Source organism: Salvelinus alpinus, chromosome 16 (genome assembly GCF_045679555.1).
Source record: "Salvelinus alpinus chromosome 16, SLU_Salpinus.1, whole genome shotgun sequence".
NCBI lineage: Eukaryota > Metazoa > Chordata > Actinopteri > Salmoniformes > Salmonidae > Salvelinus > Salvelinus alpinus.
The window spans coordinates 14490287-14509778 of NC_092101.1; the positions used below are offsets into that span (position 1 = coordinate 14490287).

General features: G+C 44.4%; 1 protein-coding gene across 4 annotated transcripts; it reads left to right on the forward strand.

Moving 5' to 3' along the window:
- The first annotated feature begins 935 nt into the window (after positions 1-935).
- On the forward strand, positions 936-18963 carry LOC139540907 (calcium homeostasis endoplasmic reticulum protein-like). Of its 4 annotated transcripts, none has more exons than XM_071344966.1 (19): positions 948-1095; positions 5310-5488; positions 8935-9108; positions 9373-9411; positions 10117-10280; positions 10522-10659; positions 10885-11036; positions 11228-11339; positions 12921-13010; positions 13252-13447; positions 13730-13890; positions 15699-16155; positions 16371-16621; positions 16744-16877; positions 16964-17050; positions 17293-17430; positions 17634-17789; positions 18008-18288; positions 18424-18963. In XM_071344966.1, exons 3-19 carry the CDS (start codon positions 9006-9008, stop codon positions 18459-18461), a joined length of 2697 nt encoding a protein of 898 aa, XP_071201067.1. In that variant the 5' UTR covers positions 948-1095; positions 5310-5488; positions 8935-9005; the 3' UTR covers positions 18462-18963. The 4 variants fall into 4 exon arrangements, with proteins under 4 accessions (XP_071201065.1, XP_071201066.1, XP_071201067.1 ...); XM_071344967.1 differs by having other exon boundaries at positions 5310-5483; XM_071344964.1 differs by lacking the exon at positions 5310-5488 and having other exon boundaries at positions 936-1095.
- The last annotated feature ends 529 nt before the right edge of the window (positions 18964-19492 follow it).

The window sequence follows — 19492 nt, forward strand, 5'->3', positions numbered from 1 at the left end:
GTGTGGGTAGAGTACAGTGTGTGCATAGACCCAGTGCAAGAGAGTCAGTGCAACCAAAAAAAAGGGGGTCAATGCAAATAGTCCAGGTAGCCATTTGATTAATTGTTCAGCAGTCTAATGGCTTGGGGGTAGAAGCTGTTTAGGAGCCTTTTGGTCCCAGACTTGGCGCTCCGGTACTGCTTGCCGTGGGGTAGCAGAGAGAACAATTTATGACTTGGGTGGCTGGAGTCTTTGACAATTTTTATGGCCTTCCTCTGACACCGCCCGATATAGAGGTCCTGGATGGTAGGGAGCTCAGTACCAGTGATGTACTGGGCCATACGCACTACCCTCTGTAGTGCTTTACGGTCGGATGCCAAGCAGTTGCCATACCAAGCGGTGATGCAGTAGTTAAGGTGCTCTCAATGGTGCAGCTGTAGAACTTTTTGAGGAACTGAGGGCCCATGTCAAATATTTTAAGCCTCCTGAGGGGGAAGAGGTGTTGTCACGCCCTCTTCACGACTGTGTTGGTGTGTTTGGACCATGATAGGTCCTTAGTGATGTGGACACCGAGGAACTTGAAGCTCTTGACCCGCTCCACTTCAGTCCCGTCAATGTGAATGGTGGCGTGCTCGGCCCTCTGTTTCCTGTAGTCCACAATAAGCTACTTTGTCTTGCTGACGTTGAGGGAGAGGTTGTTGTCCTGGCACCACACTGCTAGGTCTCTCGATCTCATCAGGCTATGCAAGAAAATGGTTAAATGTAAATAGGAGTCATCATATTTTGGGAGGGTGAAAACTAGTGAATCATCATACCTAGTTTTAATGACGCTGAGGTTGTACTTACCTGTGTACTCTTTCAGTCCTCCCAGTGCTTGTTCAGCCACTGGGGGACGCTGTAGCATGATAGCTGCTTTATTCTGGACAGTGGCGCCCTAAAGTCCTCGAAGTACTTCTGGTACCAGAGTATCTAACATTTTGTAATGCTGCTGTATTTTTTAATCACATAGCTAGGTAGAATTTTCACAAATTAATTCCCTCCGTGGGTCTTTGAGGTTTTTCGGTCTCGCTGTTACTTGATTGAAGACAAACATGGATATTCCTACAGCTCCTGAAGGTTTGTATCTTTCATTTTGATTAGCTAGTAATGCTAATGTTACCATGCTAAATTAGTTAGCATGCAAAAGCCAGCTAGGCACATGATTGTCGTTACTGATTTAGAATAGTTTTTTTTAGTAGCTAGCTTCTTTTATTAACTAATTAATCATTTTAAAATTAGCTCCCTAACCTTCATGGACAGTTTAAAAAAAAACTACATAGCTAGCTGTCGTCTATAGTATAGTCGCGCATGCGTCGATTTAGCCTGGAGAATCCGACATTGAATCGCGTTCAAACCAACTGGGAACTCGGAAACATACGAGGTCAAATCAGGACGTCAGTGATTTTCAGGTCGGAAAGTCGGAGCTCTAGAAAGAGAGGATTTGGAATTCCGAGTTGGATGACCGTTCAAATCGATTTTTACCTGTTTGAGCTCGTTCCCCCCCCCAGTTGTTTTGAATTCGGCATTATTGCATTGGATTCAACGTTGTGGATACATTAGCGTTTGTATCAGGAAATGTACCTCTCACGACATCTACAATCCAGAATGTTGAATATAATAACATTTTTGGGCTCCCGAGTGGCGCAGCAGTCTAAGGCACTGCATATCAGTGCTAGATGCGTCACTGGTTCGATTCCCGACTGTATTACAATCGGCCGTGGTTGGGAGTCCCATAGGGTAGCGCACAATTGGCCCAGCGTCATCCGGGTTTGGCCGGTGTAGGCCTTTATTGTAAATAATAATTGTTCTTAACTGACTTGCCTAGTTAAATAAAAAAATGTACTCCCTTTATTATTTTTTATTAACTTATTCAGGGCAGCCAGATTGAGACCAGGTTCTCATTCCCAATGGTGCCTTGTGTACAAACATTTTCTCAAACAGGGAGAAAAATGTACATTACAAATAAAACAAGAAAATTATTTAACACAACAGTTTCAACAAATAAAGCACTACAATCAATCGAAGCAACTGCAATCCTCAATTGATGAATTCAACACCAGAGTCCTAAACTGTCCTAGCGGCACCAGGGAATCAAGATGCAAGGAATATTTGTAGTTTATTCCAACAATGGGCGGCACTAAAAACGAAAGGAGGATTTACCTAAATTCGTCGAGACCAGAGTGACCAATCCTGTGAGCGAGTTTGGTAGCTCATTCTGTTCTACGTTAGCAACGAAGTTTGATAAGTTAGTAGCTTGTGTAGTAGAGCTTTGTAAACAAAACGGGAATAATGAAGTGATCTATTGGACTTTAATGAGGACCAGCCAACCTTGTGATACATGATGCAGTGATGAGTATTAAAACTTTCACCTGTGATAAAGCGAAGGGCGGCATTCAAAGGTTTAAGAGTACTTGCTGCAATCTGGTCAAAAGTGTCACCATATTCAAGAACTGGCAGGAAAGTTGGCTGTACAATCTGCTTCCTGCTATTTAGGGAGAGGCAAGATCTATTTCTAAAAAAGGATCCCACTTGAAATCTTAGCTTTTTAACAAACTCATCCATACATACAGAAGAGTCAACAGATCATTCTCAAACCACTTGCGAGATGCAGGCTTATTTCAGTCAACATTTACTGATTGTCTGGGCGGTTGGTCCTTTTGCGTGTAGTATCCACAGGAAAGTATAAATACATTAACTTTTCAAAGCGCCGGTGTAACGGATGTGAAATGGCTAGCTAGTTAGCGGGTACGCGCTACTAGCGTTTCAATCAGTTACGTCACTTGCTCTGAAACCTAGAAGTAGTGTTGCACCTTGCTCTGCAAGGGCCGCGGCCTTTGTGGAGCGATGGGTAACGACGCTTCGTGGGTGTCAGTTGTTGATGTGTGCAGAGGGTCCCTGGTTCGCGCCCGGGTCGGGGCGAGGGGACGGTTTAAAGTTATACTGTTACATTGGTTACACTCACCCCCCTTTCAACCTCCTCCGCAGCAACCAGTGATCCGGGTCAACAGCATCAATGTAACAGTATAACTTTAAACCTTGCAGAGCAAGGTGCAACACTACTTCTAGGGTTCAGAGCAAGTGACGTAACTGATTGAAACGCTAGTAGCGCGTACCCGCTAACTAGCTAGCCATTTCACATCCGTTACACTGGTAGTGCGTTCAGATTCCCATCACCTCAAACATGTGCAGAACCATGTAAAAACGAGCTCGGCAAGTATGCGTGAGTCTCGTGCATGTATTTTCATCTTGTGCACATGCTTCAGGTGATCTGAACGCACTACCAGAACGATCTACCAGTGCTTTGAAAACTTGATGTAATTATACTTTACTCTAGATATACTGATGGTAGTCTATTAAGCTGGCCCTGTTAAGCAATATTTATTTAACTAAGCAAGTCAGTTAAGAACAAATTCTTCAAAGCGCCGGTGTAACGGATGTGAAATGGCTAGCTAGTTAGCGGGTACGCGCTACTAGCGTTTCAATCAGTTACGTCACTTGCTCTGAAACCTAGAAGTAGTGTTGCACCTTGCTCTGCAAGGGCCGCGGCCTTTGTGGAGCGATGGGTAACGACGCTTCGTGGGTGTCAGTTGTTGATGTGTGCAGAGGGTCCCTGGTTCGCGCCCGGGTCGGGGCGAGGGGACGGTTTAAAGTTATACTGTTACATTGGTTACACTCACCCCCCTTTCAACCTCCTCCTTTTCCGCAGCAACCAGTGATCCGGGTCAACAGCATCAATGTAACAGTATAACTTTAAACCTTGCAGAGCAAGGTGCAACACTACTTCTAGGGTTCAGAGCAAGTGACGTAACTGATTGAAACGCTAGTAGCGCGTACCCGCTAACTAGCTAGCCATTTCACATCCGTTACACTGGTAGTGCGTTCAGATTCCCATCACCTCAAACATGTGCAGAACCATGTAAAAACGAGCTCGGCAAGTATGCGTGAGTCTCGTGCATGTATTTTCATCTTGTGCACATGCATCAGGTGATCTGAACGCACTACCAGAACGATCTACCAGTGCTTTGAAAACTTGATGTAATTATACTTTACTCTAGATATACTGATGGGAGTCTATTAAGCTGGCCCTGTTAAGCAATATTTATTTAACTAAGCAAGTCAGTTAAGAACAAATTCTTATTTACAATGACGGCCTACCCCGGCCAAACCCTAACCCAGACGACGCTGGGCCAATTGTGCGACACCCTATGGGACTCCCAATCATGGCCGGTTGTGATACAGCCTGTAATCGAACCAGGGTCTGTGGTGACACCTCTAGCACTGAGATGCAGTGCCTTAAGACCGCTGCACCACTCGGGATCCCTGAAGTTCATTACTAATTATTGACCTTAATTCATCCACCAAGTACAAGGGTGGAGCAAATACCCACGGAAACTCGGCCATTTGTGGAATGAGTTCGACATGTGGGGTAGAGGAGTTTAATATATAAACAAAGCAATGGTGAGGTGAACAGTGTGATGGAATATTTTAAATGATCGGTTCTTTATTAATCATCGGTTTCCAAATAAACAAACTCAAAGATTCAAACCTTTTTTATGCATCTAAAAAAAAATCGTTGACATGTCCGCTTCTTGATCTTCGAATCCATAAACTAAAGGGTCCATCTGAACATATCCACCTGTGCTCAGTGTGTGGTGTGTGCCGTTGTTACCATCTGACTATGCAGATTGACCCCATTCCTTACACACACCTTTCAAACAGGATGTACAAAAGCTTGTGCTTAGCATCAAAACAGTGCAGGGCCCTAACAGTAAAGGCTCCTTTCCTCTCCTTATTCCCCCTCCCTATCCCCATTCCCCACCCCCCCAGGTGTGCATTTACATCACTGAAAGGAAGGACCAATTTCATCTACAAAGTGACAGGAGAACAGAGCAGGGGAAAGGAAGGACATACAAACAGAATACAACAAACCTCTCTTTCAGACACACACACGGACATACACTCAAACAGTTAAAACAGTATCAGAGAAAAAGAGGACCGAACCCTAGGTACAGCTTTGTTGCTGTTTGGTGATGAGGGAGAAGGAAGCGGAGAAAGCGTGTGGGGGGGCGACAGTACCTCGGTTTAATGCTTGGTTTAGGGAGGGGGGTCCAGTGGGTGATTAAATTCATTTCCTGAACCGGGCTGCGTCCCGTGCATGAGTTGTCTGGCCCACTAAAGTGATTTCGGTTGGCACGTGAAGTAGGATTCAGTGTTTTCACATGCAAAAGTGATTGCTTTTGATAAAACGCTTTATATGACTTGCCAATGCAAGCCATTTATATTTTTTGTAGATGTCAACAACCGAGCAGTGCAGATTTTTGTTCGATTTGAGCAAGGCGCTCCTCCCTCACCGGCTTCGCCCGGTCATGTGACGGGCCATAGGCCGGTTCAACCCGCGACATCTTAATAGAACACTGCCACTGTCTCATTCCTACCTGCAAAAGGACCAACCACACGGACAACCGGTAAAGTATGTTAAAATATAATTTTATTCAACATTCTGGCTTCTAGAGGTCATGAGAGGAAACCTTCCTGATCCAAACGCTCATTTAATTCAATTAAATTCAACGTTGAGTTTTTAGGCTAGTGTCGATATGGGCAAAATATGATATACTTTTATTTATTTATTTACGGTATTCTGTTTTTGGAAGAAAAAATATGCATTTTCTTTGAGTAGTGCGTGGCCCTAGGGTGGCATCACATATCTTCTAAGTCATTTCAATGAGTCTTTCTCCATTCTGATTGTTTTACACTGTTCGATTTAAGCTTTCTCATCAATTCCTGCATTTCCTGCACTCATTTGAGATCATTTTCACACTGCCACACAGGGCTGAATGATATTGGCAAAAAATCTAGGTCTTACTTTTAACCAAATGTTGCAATTGCATTTTGACTTGCGATTTAGATCAAAACACTTGGGTAAACTAGTCTAATTATATAATTGGAATATAATATTGGGTACTTTGAATACAATGTTTGACATGACAACGAATGAAAATGTCAGGGTGGAGTTATTGTGACAGGGTAGGAACCAAAGTGTTGGTCAGTGTTATCTATGGAACCCTATAATCTTTGGCTACATTAAATGTTTTCTCTTAGCTACTTCATGAAGATAACATATTAATGCCTCACCTAATACTTTTTTTTCATTTTCCATTTTATTTAACTGTTATTTAATTAGAAAACCTATAAGTCCTTTATACTGGACAACGTACAGTTATGAATCACCTAATCCTCTTTGGTTTAGAAGATACTGTTGCACAAACATGCTGATTTAGGCCTACACCATCACTGGTATCAGGCTGTATAGTTTGCTCTGACTCAGTACATTTAATACCTAGCCAGCTGACTAGCATTAGCGGCTAACAAGATTTAGCCACAACTTTCTAAGAAAATACAAACTAGCTGTTTGCAGATGTAAGAAACACAAACTAATAGTCTAATTATAGAACGCTAGTGGATTTATATTAAGACTCAAAGCGGAAACGGCATCGTTGTCATCATTGTTGCACCTGCCGCATTGATCATGCAGACTAAAGGCAAGTGCGCTCCTTGAGTGACGGGGCGGGCCTAAATCTGTGTGGAAAGAGGCATGGAGAGAAAGCGATGACAAGTAGCGGAGTAAATTATAAAAATGCACATTACACGCGTATCACATTTTAACAAACCAAACAATCTAATACTGTTTATAGGTAAAGTAAAACCAGTGGTGGAAAAAGTACTCAATTGTCATACTTGAGTAAAAGTGAAGATACCTTAATAGAAAATTACTCAAGTAACAGTCACCCAGTAAAATACTACTTGAGTAAAAGTTTTTACGTATTTGGTTTTAAATATACTTAAGTATCAAAATTAAATGTAATTGCTAAAATATACTTAAGTATCAAAAGTACAAGTATAAATCATTTCACATTCCTTATATTAAGCAAACTAGACGGCACGATTTCTTGTTATAATTTACAGATAGCCAGGGGCACACCCCAACACTCAGACATAATTTACAAACAAAGCGTTAGTGTTTAGTGAGTCTGCCAGATCAGAGGCAGTAGGGATGACCAGGGAAGTTCTGTTGATATGTCTGAATTGGACCATTTTCCTGTTCTGCTAAGCATTCAAAATGGAATGAGTACTTTTGTGTGATAGAGAAAATGTAAGGAGTAAAAAGTACATTCTTTTGTTTAGGAATGTAATAAAGTAAAAGTGGTCAAATATAAAGTACAGATACCCCCAAAAATTACTTAAGTAAAAATACTTTAAAGTACTACTTAAGTACTTTACGCCACTGGTAAAAACCCATACCGGTCCTTGCATCAATACTGGTATATACACTGAACAAAAATATGAACGCAACAATTTCAACCGTTTTACTAAATTACAGTTCATATAAGGAAATCAGTCAATTGAAATACATTCATTGGCTCCTAATCTATGGATTTCACATGACTGGGAATACAGATATTAATCTGTTGGTCACAGATATCTTTAAAAAAAAAAAAGGTGGTGGTGTGGATCAGAAAACCAGTCAATATCTAGTGTGACCACCATTTGCCTCATACAACATGACAGATCTCCATCGCATATAGTTGATCAGGCTGTTGATTGTGGAATGTTGTCCCACTCCTCTTCAATGGCTGTGTGAATTTGCTTAATATTGGCAGGAACTGGAACACACTGTCGTACACGTCAATCCAGAGCATCCCAAACAATGACCCTCAGGATCTCGTCACGGTATCACTGTGCATTCAAATTGCAATCGATAAAATGCAATTGTGTTTGTTGTCCTTAGCTTATGCCTGCCCATACCATAACCCAACCGCCACCAAGGGGCACTCTGTTCACAACGTTGACATCCGCAAACCGGTCGCCCACACGACGCCATACATGCTGTCTGCCATCTGCCCCGTACAGTTGAAACCAGGATTTATCCTTGTAGAGCACACTTCTCCAGCGTGCCAGTGGCCTTCGAAGGTGAGCATTTGCCCACTGAAGTATGTTACAACGCAGACCTGCAGTCAGGTCAAGACCCAGGTGAGGACGACGAGCACTCCGATGAGCTTCCCTAAGACTGTTTCTGACAATTTGTGCAGAAATTCTTTGGTTGTGCAAACCTGTTATATCAGCTGTCCGGGTGGCTGGTCTCACAATCCTGCAGGTGAAGAAGCTGGGTGTGGAGGTCCTGGGCTGGCGTGGTTACACGTGGTCTGCGGTTGTGAGGCCTGTTAGATGTACTGCCAACTTCTCTAAAACAACGTTGGAGGCAGCTTATGGTAGAGAAATTAACATACTTTTTCTGGCAACAGCTCTGGTGGACATTCCAATTGCACACTCCCTCAACTTGAGACATATGTGGCATTGTGTTGTTTGACAACTGCACATTTTAGTGGCCTTTTATTGTCCCCAGCACAAGGTGCACCTGTGTAATGATCGTGCTGTTTAATCATCATCTTGATATGTCACACCTGTCAGGTGGATGGATTATCTTGGCAAAAGAGAAATGCTCACTAACAGGAATGTAAACACATTTGTGCCCAACATTTTTGAGAAATAAGCTTTTTGTGCATATGGAACAATTCTGGGATATTTTATTTCAGCTCGTGAAACATGGGACCAACATTTAACATGTTGCGTTTTATATTTTCGTTCAGTGTAGTAAAATACGGTATACCGCCCAGCCCTAGCGTCGATGTTGTCCCTCATGTACGATTACTTTTCTGCCCACCTTTACACAGTTACCTTGCACAGTACGTAAATAGGGATGCACCAGGTTTGAGGGTCCCATAATAACCTGATCAAGATTGCTTTGCTTTAAATTATGCGCAGAGTTAGCTAACGTAACAATAATATAACCCCTAAATGGATGTCAAGCTGTATCAGAAATCGTGTGACTCACCAAAAAGTATTTTTTTCTCTCCACAGATCAAGAGCTGAAAAATGTCATTGACAAACTGGCCCAGTTTGTGGCTCGAAATGGCCCCGAGTTTGAGAAGATGACAATGGAGAAACAGAAGGACAATCCCAAATTCTCTTTTCTGTTTGGAGGGGACTTCTTCACCTATTACCGGTGCAAGCTTGCTATGGAACACCACCAGCGTATGTAGTTCATATAGCTATCAATTCAACTTGTCTGGTCTTAGATTCCAATGCCAACAGGCTTTTTTTTATCCCATTTTGCAGCAGGTTTGGAACACAACCACCACGTGCAGATATTATAGCCTAACTTGTGACATCTGCTCACAATTTTCTAGTCATTGCAGGAAGAAGACCAGACCTGAATTTATTTCTATATAATAGATAGGCTATATCTGTGGCTGTTTGTATGCCACTGTATTGTAATGTGTGCTTCTCCCCACGTAGATCCTACTACCCACGAGTGTGAGGAGTATAAATTGGAAGGTATTTACTGGGACGATAGAAGTCCCAACTTGCACATTTTGCTCGACATTCATCTGGTGTTTTTGCATCACCGGTGCTTGAAGGCTTTGTTTTTGTATTGTTTTTCATGTTCATCATTTTAAAATGGAGGATACCCTGACTACTGGTGTTGATTGTATTCCTTCTATTTTCGTTATTGTCTAAAACATTCTAGTTTTAGATTCTTTTCAACCACAATTCAAGTTTGGACTTTGCAAGGCCTAAGTATGTCAGTTTGCGACGAGTTTTTGATTTTCTTGATGCTTGTTGATATCAGATGCAGATTTATGTTGCGTGTGATTCAATGCTGCTGCAAAGTTTGACTTAAAAATCCACATGCTCTCCTGTTACAAAATCCTGTTACAAAAAAAGACAACGCCTTTTTTATTTCTGTTGTTTGAGATACTGCAAAATGCTTCATGTTTTTCAATCTCAATTCCTTTGAAGTATAAAGGAATTGAGTATAAATGAAGATGAGGACATTTCTTTCATGAAGCTAGTTGCATGTAAAATGCCCTTGTTTTAGTACTATCTTTTCTTTTGAGGAATTTCATTTCATTCTTTTTTTTTTAGGTCACCTTGCCAAGTACCTGTGCAAATGACAAAAAGCATCGAGAGTACAATGAAAATGTTTTCTTTATCATGCTTTTGTCCTTTAATCACTGACATTTTGGCCTTATTTTGCAGATCTTTATAATCCATCCGGTAAGGAAGTCCCAGATGTCCCTCCACCAATCACAATCCTGGCTCCGCCCCCCATTGCCCCTGCCACGCCCTCTCTAGATGAACTCATCCAGCAGAGCCAATGGAATCTGCAGCAGCAAGAACAGCACCTACTCACTCTCAGACAGGTACGGGTCACAGTACCTCAGGGTCAGTCAGTCTTGATTAGTTGAGTCAGATATGTTAGTGCTGGGCTGGTGCAAAAACCTGCACACACTGGCCTTCTAATGTCGCTACCATATCCTATATTCTCTGGTCATGAATTGTGCGAAACAGAATACACAAAGTTTCAAAGCAAATAAATTTTACAGCTGTTGTTTTTTTCCCTAGATGTCCAGACTGAAATGGTTGTCATTTGTTTGATTCCAGGAGCAAGTGACGGCAGCCATAGCTCTGGCCATGGAGCAGCAGACCCAGAAACTGCTAGCGGAGACTCAGCAGGACATTTCTGAATTTGACAACCTGCTGCAGCCCATCATTGATACCTGCACTAAAGACGCCATCTCGGTACGTTCATGAATTTGTCATGACAACATGAACAATAGATGAACTGGAGAATGCTCTGGTATATTTAGTCAGTTGTATGTTTCTCTCCGGTTCCTTCTATAGAAAGGTTCGTGGTCATACACACATCTTTATAAACGGGGCTTATTAAAGAACACTAGTATAGAACAACAAGGCCCGCACAGTGTTAAAGCTCCCAATCCGAAACAGATCTTTGTTTCTTCCCAGGCTGGTAAGAACTGGATGTTCAACAACGCCAAGGGCCCGCTGCACTGCGAGCTGATGTGCTCACACCTCCGGAATCGCATCACAGCCGACGCAGCCCACTTCGAACTCCGCCTTCACCTCATCTATCTCACCAATGATGTCCTCCATCACTGGTAGAAGCATGATGAAAATGAGGCTTTGTTTTTACTCTCAGAATGCCACACATACACAGACTGCGCTTTTTTCATATTGTATTTTAAACTCCTCAAACAAAACTAACTTGCTTGCGCTCGATAATGGAAGTAATTATGTCATGCATTGTATTCGTGGTTAGTTAAGTGAACCTTGTCTTGTGTCATACCAGTCAGAGGAAGCAGCAGAGGGACCTGCTGGCAGCGCTGCAGAAGGTGGTGGTGCCCATCTACTGCACCAGCTTCCTGGCTGTAGAGGAGGACAAGCAGCAGAAGGTTACGCGGGTAAGTGGACTGCCTGTTCAATGGAGACATTGTTCCATATAAACTCAGCAAAAAAAAGAAACGTCCCTTTTTCAAGACCCTGTCTTTCAAAGATAATTAATAAAAATCCAAATAACTTCACAGATCTTCATTGTAAAGGGTTTAAACACTGTTTCCCATGCTTGTTCAATGAACCATAAACAATTAATGAACATGTACCTGTGGAACGGTCATTAAGACACTAACAGCTTACAGGCGGTAGGTAATTAAGGTCACAGTTACGAAAACTTAGGCCTCTTTAGTGTCCTATCTACTGACTCTGAAAAACACAGAAAGAAAGTTGCCCAGGGTCCCTGCTCATCTGTGTGAATGTGCCTTAGGCATGCTGCAAGGAGGCATGAAGACTGCAGATGTGGCAAGGGCAATAAATTGCAATGCCTGTAATGTGAGACGCCTAAGACAGCGCTTCAGGAAGACAGGACGGACAGCTGATCGTCCTCGCAGTGGCAGACCACGTGTAACAACACTTGCACAGGATCGGTACATCCGAACATCACACCTGCGGGACAGGTACAGGATGGCAACAACAACTGCACGAGTTAAACCAGGAACGCACAATCCCTCCATCAGAGCTCAGACTGTCCGCAATAGGCTGAGAGGGGCTGGACTGAGGGCTTGTTGGCCTGTTGTAAGGCAGGTCCTCACCAGACATCACCGGCAACATGGGCACAAACCTACCGTCGCTGGACCAGACAGGACTGGCAAAAAGTGCTCTTCACTGACGAGTTGCGGTTTTGTCTCACCAGGGGTGAAGGTCGGATTCGCGTTTATTGTCGAAGGAATGAGCGTTACACCGAGGCCTGTACTCTGGAGCGGGATTGATTTGGAAGTGGCGGGTCTGTCATGGTCTGGGGCGGTGTGTCACAGCATCATCGGACTAAGCTTGTTGTCATTGCAGGCAATTTCAACGCTGTGCGTTACAGGGAAGACATCCTCCTCCCTCATGTGGTACCCTTCCTGCAGGCTCATCCTGACATGACCCTCCAGCATGACAATGCCACCAGCCATACTGCTCGTTCTGTGCGGGATTTCCTGCAAGACAGGAATGCCAGTGTTCTGCCATGGCCAGCGACGAGCCCGGATCTCAATCCCATTGAGCACATCTGGGACCTGTTGGATCGGAGGGTGAGGGCTAGGGCCGTTACCCCCCGGAAATGTCCGGGAACTTGCAGGTGCATTGGTGGAAGAGTGGGGTAACTTCTTACAGCAAGAAATGGCAAATCTGGTGCAGTCCATGAGGAGGAGATGCACTGCAGTACTTAATGCAGCTGGTGGCCACACCAGATACTGACTGTTACTTTTGATTTTGACCCACCTCTTTGTTCGGGGACATATTTTTCCATTTCTGCTAGTCACATGTCAGTGGAACTTGTTCAGTTTATGTCTCAGTTGTTGAATCTTATGTTCATACAAATATTTACACATGTTAAAAGTTTGCTGAAAATAAACACAGTTGACAGTGAGAGAACATTTCTTTTTTTGCTGAGTTTAGATGTTGCCTGTGGTCTGAATGACACCCTCTGTTTCTTGTTTCTCTCACAGCTCCTGCAGCTCTGGGAAAAGAATGGCTACTTCGATGAGGTGACGATCCAGCAGTTACAGAGTCCAGCTGTGGGCCTGGGCCAGTATCAGGTGAGGACTGAGGCTAGTGGCCTAGTAAAGTGAAATACTGCAAGTCGGCTGACAATTAAAAGGATTGGACTTTGAGGTCAACCACATATACACGTCCTACCCCATGCCACACACAAAGTTTCACCAAAATAGAATAACGTTTATTTTTTTGAAATGTAATTGATTTGATTTACTCCGGCTAGGCCAGTCATCACTCGAGTGTTCTCTGTAACCTTAACGGTGGCCCTCCCCTCTCTCCCAGGCCTCTCTGATCACAGAGTACGCTGCGGTGGTGCAGCCCGTTCAGCTGGCCTTCCAGCAGCAGATCCAGACCCTGAAGACGCAGCACGAGGAGTTTGTGGCCAACCTGACGGTGCAGCAGACTGCAGCAGCCGCAGCAGCAGTGAGCCAGCTAGCTGCAGCAGAGCCCGATGTTAAGGCAGTCACTACTCAGCCTGGTGAGGGGAGAGAGAAACATAATCGCGCACACACCCGCATAAACACTTCCGTTTGCATGTTGATGAGGCTGTTGGTCTGTCTGTTAGCAAAACATCACTGTAGAGATGCTGGTGACTGGTTTGATTGGACTTTTTAGTCTCTCTCTCTTGCATACAGACCCACAAACATACACACACACTAAGCACTTCATGATGTAATTTAGTTTACGTGTTGATTATATATCTTTAGCCATATTTACCCTTTAACCAAATATCCTTCTCTCTGTCTTGTGGCATCGACAGGAGAGGTGAAGGCATCCATGTCTGGCCCTCCTGGTGATTATGACGGAGCCCCGCCCCGATCAGACCCCGGTGCTAACAACACTGGCCACTCTGATAACTCCTCCTCCAAACCCTGGTTCGACCCACAACACATGCCTGGAGGCTGGAACCCCAATCAGCCTGTAAGCTGGTCCTACTGTGTGGTTTGTATGCACTGTGTGACTCTTCCCTTTTTTATAATGGAAAACTCTCAAACTGATATAAGGAATAGTCTGTTGATATACAGTGCCAGTCAAAAGTTTGGACACCTACTCATTCCAGGGTTTTTCTTTATTTTTACTATTTCCTACATTGTAGAATAATTGTAAAGACATAAAAAGTATGAAATAACACATGGAATTAAACAAATCAAAATGTATTTTATATTTGAGATTCTTCAAAGAAGCCACCCTTTGCCTTGATGACAGCTTTGCACACTCTTGGCATTCTCTCAACCAGCTTCATGAGGTAGTCACCTGGAATGCATTTCAAGTAACAGGTGTGCCTTGTTAAAAGTACATTTGTGGAATTTCTTTCCTTAATGTGTTTGAGCCAATCAGTTGTGTTGTGCGAAGGTGGGGGTGGTATACAGAAGATAACCTTATTTGGTAAAAGACAATTTCCATATTATGGCAAGAACAACTCAAATAAACAGAGAAACAACAGTCTATAATTACTTTAAGACATGGAGGTCAGTCAATACGGAAATTTTCAAGAACTTTGAAAGTTTCTTCAAGTGCAGTCGCAAGAACCATCAAGCGCTATGATGACACTGGCTCTCATGAAGACCGCCACAGGAAAGGAAGACCCAGAGTTACCTCTGCTGCAGAGGATAAGTTCATTAGCGTTAATTGTAGCCCAGATAAATGCTTCAGAGTTGAAATAACACACATCTCAACAACTGTTCAGAGGAGACTGTGAATCAGGCCTTCATGGTCGAATTGCTGCAACAACAAAAAAAACACTACTAAAGGACACCAATAATAAGAAGAGACTTGCTTGGGCCAAGAAACACGAACAATGGACAATAGACCGGTGGAAATCTGTATTTTGGTCTGATGAGTCCAAATTTGAGATTTTTGGTTCCAACCGCCGTGTCTTGGTGAGGCACAGAGTATGGTGAACGGATGATCTCCGCATGTGTGGTTCCCACTGTGAAGCGTGGAAGAGGTGGTATAATGGTATTGGGGGTGTTTTGCTAGTGACATTGTCTGTGATTCATTTAGAATTCATGGCACACTTAACCAGCATGGCTACCACAGCATTCTACAGCGATACGCCATCCCATCTTGTTTGTGCCTAGTGGGACTACATTTGTTTGTCAACGGGACAATGACCAAACACACCTCCAGACTGTGTTAGGGCTATTTTACCAAGAAGGAGAGTGATGGAGTGCTGCGTCAGATGACCTGGCCTCCACAATCCCCCGACCTCAACCCAATTGAGATGGTTTGGGATGAGTTGGACCTGCATAGTGAATGAAAAGCAGCCAACAAGTGCTCAGCATATGTGGGAACTCATTGAAGACTGTTGGAAAAGCATTCCAGGTGAAGCTGGTTGAGAGAATGCCAAGAGTGTGCAAAGCTGTCATCAAGGCAAAGGGTGGCTACTTTAAAGAATCTAAAATATATTTTGATTTGTTTAACACCTTTTTGGTTACTACATGATTCCATATGTGTTATTTCATCGTTTTGTTGTCTTCACTATAATTCTACAATGTAGAAAATAGTAAAAAGAAAGAAACCCTTGCATCGGTAGGTGTCCAAAAATGTCACTGGTATTGTATTTACAGGTTTACTGTTTTCATAGAGTTGAACAGATTGACTGTAGTTCCTATCTATCAAATCAGTCCTATGCAAACAAACTGAGTTGATGAATGAGTGAGTGGTGAAGGTACGGTAACATGGAAGATGAGTGTCCATTTAAACACCCGTTATTTGTGTCCCCTCAGCCTCCGTTTGACCCTACCCAGGCGCCCCCGCCTTGCCCGCCCTGGAACAGCCACGAAGGCATGTGGAACGAACAGAGGGGGGATCCCAGCTGGAGCGGAGGCCCTCCGAGGGGGGAGGGCGGTCCCTGGAGCGGAGGGGGAGGACAGAACGAGCCACCTCCCAACTGGAGTGGTCAGTACGACCAGCCCCCCTGGAGCAACCAGGGACCTGACCAGCCCCCCTGGGGCCAGAGAGAGCCCCCATTCCCCCGCATGCAGAGGCCTCCCCACTTCAGAGGGCCCTTCCCGCCCCACCAGCAAGGGCCCCCTCCCTTCAACCAGCCCCCCCCGCCTCCCCACAACTTCGGCCGGTTTCCTCCACGCTTCATGCAGGACGACTTCCCACACAGACATCACTTTGAGAGGCCACCCTACCCTCCACATCGCTTTGACTACCCACAGGGAGACTTTCCCGGAGGTAAGACTACAGGACAGGTTCCACCATGGGAGCTCATTATTTACTGTTTAACTTTTCTATGACTATTGTATAAGCACCCTTCTGGCTGATTTTCCTGACCACCATCCATAGTTACAGTACACATATCGATTTACATGATCATTTGGGACTGACCGTTCTATCTACAACATGTCATTTAACTGAGTCTCTCCCCTTGCCCCTGCGTGTTGACCAAGACATGGGCCCCCCGCCCCACCACCACCCCAGCCAGAGGATCCCTCCTCCGGGCATGGGGGGAGGAGAGCACCCTCCCTGGGGGGGTAACCAGCACCCTGACTTCGGCCCCCCGCCCCACGGCTTCAACGGCCATTCCCCCCATATGAGGCAGCGGCTGTCCCCGGCTCACGTCAACCAGGACGACCCCAGCCTGGTCCCCAACGTCCCTTACTTCGACCTGCCCGCCGGACTCATGGCCCCTCTAGTCAAAGTGAGTAGCACAGGATGAAGATGTCTATTGCTTTTCAAGGATACATTTTCCACAGCTCACTATGTATTTCTCGGGCCCCAGTGATTTAAACGGTTGTTTTCCACCTGTTTTATACGCGTAAGCTTGAAGACCATGAATACAAAGCCTTGGATCCCAAAGACATCCGCCTTCCTCCCCCCATGCCCCCTAGTGATCGCCTGCTAGCTGCTGTGGAGGCCTTCTACAGCCCCCCATCCCATGATCGACCCAGGAACAGGTAAAACACAAACATTTTTGCTTCATGTGCTTGAGTGATCAATGCAATGTGTGTGCTCTATTGATTGCAATGTCTTTGTCGGTCAGTGAGGGCTGGGAACAGAACGGCCTGTATGAGTTCTTCAGAGCCAAGATGAGAGCCAGGAGGAAAAAGGGCCAGGAGAAACACAACAGGTGAGACCGCCTGCCTGCTAACCAGCCTTATGTCTCGCACGCGCACACACACACACACACATTTCATAGACTTATCTGTAGTACAAGGAGACTTTGGGCACCACTTAACCTAAAGGAAATGTGCCTTTGAAATCCACAGGTAAATACAAATGCTTTGTTAGTCTGGCACTCTGTTTCCCATCTGTAAGTACTGTATGAGAGATGAGTGCTCTAACGAAGTGTGTGTTCTCTGTCTCTCCCAGTGCCCACGGGGGTAGTCGTTCACACAGCCGTTCTCGTAGTCGGGGCCGCTCCTCATCTCGTTCCAGCTCCAGCTCCTCCAAGTCCTCCCGCTCCTCCTCACGGTCCCGCTCTCGCTCCTACTCCAGATCACGCTCCAGGTACACACAGATGGGATTCTTCCTGATTTAACAGGAATTGCAGATTTCGTCAGGAATACTATCAGATACGCCTGTACGATACACTCGAGATGTATTGGTAGACCGTTTTCCTCATTTGGTTGGAGGTTAGGTGGTGTTAAGTAACACTGGAGTGAACGTCGTCAAGTTTGACAGATCATGTTGTTTATCTTTCCCCTCCACAGGAGCAGGAGCCGATCCAGGTCGTCCCGCAGTCGCTCTCGTTCCAGGTCTCGCTCCAGATCTCGCTCTCCTGACAAGAGACGGCTAGAGAAGCCCGGACATGCCTCCGCCCCCGCCCCCGCCCCCGCCTCCCAGAAGTCCCGTAGCCCCTCCCCTCCGTAGGTCCCTCTCATCTCGGTGTGAAATGTATCCTGCTCTTAACACATCATATCGCCTCTGGCATATTGCTTACAAATCTGTGCATATCATAGGGATAGGGGCTTGGGGAGGGTAGAGACCGTAACTATGCCATTGACATAATGGAGGCAGTTGCTCTCACATTGAACATTTAAAGCAGGCTGTAGATTACTGAATGTATTGGTTGTGATCTCCACAGCACTAATTCTGGGCTTGGAGCAGCCCCTTCTATCCTGCCTCCAGACAGCAGGCTGGGAGAGGAGAACAAGGGCCATCAACTGCTCATGAAAATGGGCTGGAGTGGTTCAGGGGGGCTTGGCGTGAAGGAGCAGGGCATCCAGGACCCCATCAAGGGGGGAGAACTCCGGGACAAGTGGGACCAGTATAAAGGAGTGGGGGTGTCACTGGACGACCCTTATGAGAACTACCGCAGGAACAAGAGTTACAATTTTGTAGCTCGCATGAAAGCAAGGGAGGAAGGTAGGATTTTTCATCAAGTGATCTCTGTAGGTCTTTTTGAAAATGTTGCAATGAAATTCTGACATTGTGGACAGGTGTATTTGTAGGTGATATGACAAACTAAAATATATAATAACCAATGTGTGTTTATTTCAGTGAATCGGGAACCACAGGAGCCCCCTCCCGCTGAATGACGTGCATCGTAAAGCAAACAACCCCTACCCAGAACACACCTCTTCATAATTAGTTGTTTGTACAGAATAATGGTTTTAACAGTATATTTCCCTCTATCCGTTTGCAAAATACCAGAAGGTTGGGGTCCTTTAGTTTTAATGTTGCTTTTCTTGTGGAACTTGTTCATGTGTTCTTCTCATGTTCCAGGATCAAGTCATCAAGACTTGGGAATGGACAGAAATAGTATTGTGTTGCTCTTTTGAAACAAAAATAAAATCCCACAAAACATAGGAATGCACATGGAATCAATGGCATGTCAGCTATAATTGTGAATCAGTTTACCCTGTACAAACCACATTACCTGGCTACCTAAACTCCTTGCTCCAGACAGATGCTACACCCACGTTAGTTTCTTCTCTGCTATGAAGTATGTAGCTGAACGATAGAGCAGCGGAAGAATTAAGTTTAAGTCGTCAGGCAACTAACCACATGCTGTAGAGAAATAAAGCATTTTAAATACTTGTTTTGATATTCTGTTTGTATAAGTGCGCTCACAATTAGTTAACCTCAACCTAGATTAAAAGAAATGTAAAAAGAATTGTCAGAAAAATCTCAGAAAACCAATTAATTAAACCAAATTTCAAATGTTTATACATATCCTCATTGATCTGTATAAAATTCTATACTTCAGTGGCGATTTTAGCATGTAAATCTTGGGATAAAAAATTAAGTGGGATGCATGCCAGCAAAGCCACAACACTAAACAATACATGAATTGCACTATAACGGTGACCACAAATTGTTAGGGCCTACATAAAGCTGACCCAGCCTCTTACCACTGCTACACCTGGCTAGCAGCGTAGCCTTGTCTGGCAGCGAAACAGTTCATTCAGCCTCATTTACTGCTTTTTAAGAAAACAGCTGATATGGCTGACTTGCTTAAACAAATGTGGTTTCTAATGACAATTGAGATGTACAAACTATGGCATAAGGGGATGATGACAAGTGGATAAGAGGTAATCCGTAATTTCGATTGACATTAATGAGCGAG

Bases quoted from the DNA above. Each gene is read 5' to 3' on its own strand.
- LOC139540907 (XM_071344964.1), top strand. From the start codon at position 1,071: ATGGATATTCCTACAGCTCCTGAAG. The intron at 10,281-10,521 runs GTACGGGTCACA...GTTTGATTCCAG, and splicing joins ACCTACTCACTCTCAGACAG to GAGCAAGTGACGGCAGCCAT. The intron at 17,051-17,292 runs GTGAGACCGCCT...TGTCTCTCCCAG, and splicing joins GGCCAGGAGAAACACAACAG to TGCCCACGGGGGTAGTCGTT.